Source organism: Octopus bimaculoides, chromosome 29 (assembly GCF_001194135.2).
Source record: "Octopus bimaculoides isolate UCB-OBI-ISO-001 chromosome 29, ASM119413v2, whole genome shotgun sequence".
In the NCBI taxonomy this organism is placed as follows: Eukaryota; Metazoa; Mollusca; class Cephalopoda; order Octopoda; family Octopodidae; genus Octopus; species Octopus bimaculoides.
The window spans coordinates 2,660,262-2,661,079 of record NC_069009.1 but is presented as its reverse complement, the minus strand read 5'-3'; the positions used below and the strand labels follow the sequence as shown (position 1 = coordinate 2,661,079).

At 43.0% G+C, this 818-nt stretch overlaps 1 protein-coding gene across 1 annotated transcript in view; it reads right to left on the bottom strand.

Annotated features, from left to right (window-relative positions):
* LOC106873413 (neuroglian) overlaps positions 1–818 on the bottom strand; it is a 72,055-nt gene that overhangs the window by 30,566 nt on the left and 40,671 nt on the right. The window contains exon 16 of the mRNA XM_052977832.1: positions 11–248. Within this exon, the coding sequence (XP_052833792.1) occupies positions 11–248 (238 nt within the window). The remainder of the gene's footprint in view (positions 1–10; positions 249–818) is intronic.

The window sequence follows — 818 nt, the reverse complement described above, 5'->3', positions numbered from 1 at the left end:
GATCTCTTACCTCCTTCTTCTGTCTTGAAACTAAAGACATCACTTGGTGGTCCTACATAGTAGGAATTGATGACAAGTACCTGAGCCTCAATATCAGAGTAAGGGTAGACGTTCTTCAGCTGGAGGGTCACCTGGCCCCCACTGACACTCCGCTTTTTGCGGGCTTTGTTTTTGTCTTCTATATCGTCAATGTAGAAGGTATAGTCTTGGAATGTGCTCTTTTTCTTGTTGCGCTTCCAGAACTGGATCTGAGAAAGAGCAATAAGGAAGTTTTATATTGAGGTTTTGTAGAACAATGAAGGGAAAGAGGAAAGAGAGAGAGAGAGAGAGAGCGAGGGGGGGAGAAAGATGTAGACAAATAGGGAGGGGAGAGGGGCTAGAAGACAGGAGAGGAGGAGCAGTGGAGAGAGGGTGGGGAGAGGAGAAGGGGTAAGGGGAGAAAAAGCAAAAGAATAATGAAAAGTGAAAGAGACAGACATACATGATAGCGTATCTTCATAGTACTTATTTTTGGCTGTATGTAACAGGATATTTTCCATACCACACAGTGGTTCTGTCCCTCATAACAATATGGTAATCCCTTAATTAGGCCCAAACAGTAGCATAAAATGTAGCAGTAGATGGAGTATCCAAGAGCTATAACCTGGATGTGGCCTGATCCCTTAGACCACAACTAATTTAAGAATAATAATAAAATAATGTATATGACTTGAGATGCTTGTTATGTGTCGGTGTTTGTTGTCCTCTTTCACAAATGTTGTTGGCACTCCGTCGCTTACGATGACGAGGGTTCCAGTTGATCCGATCAACGGAACAGC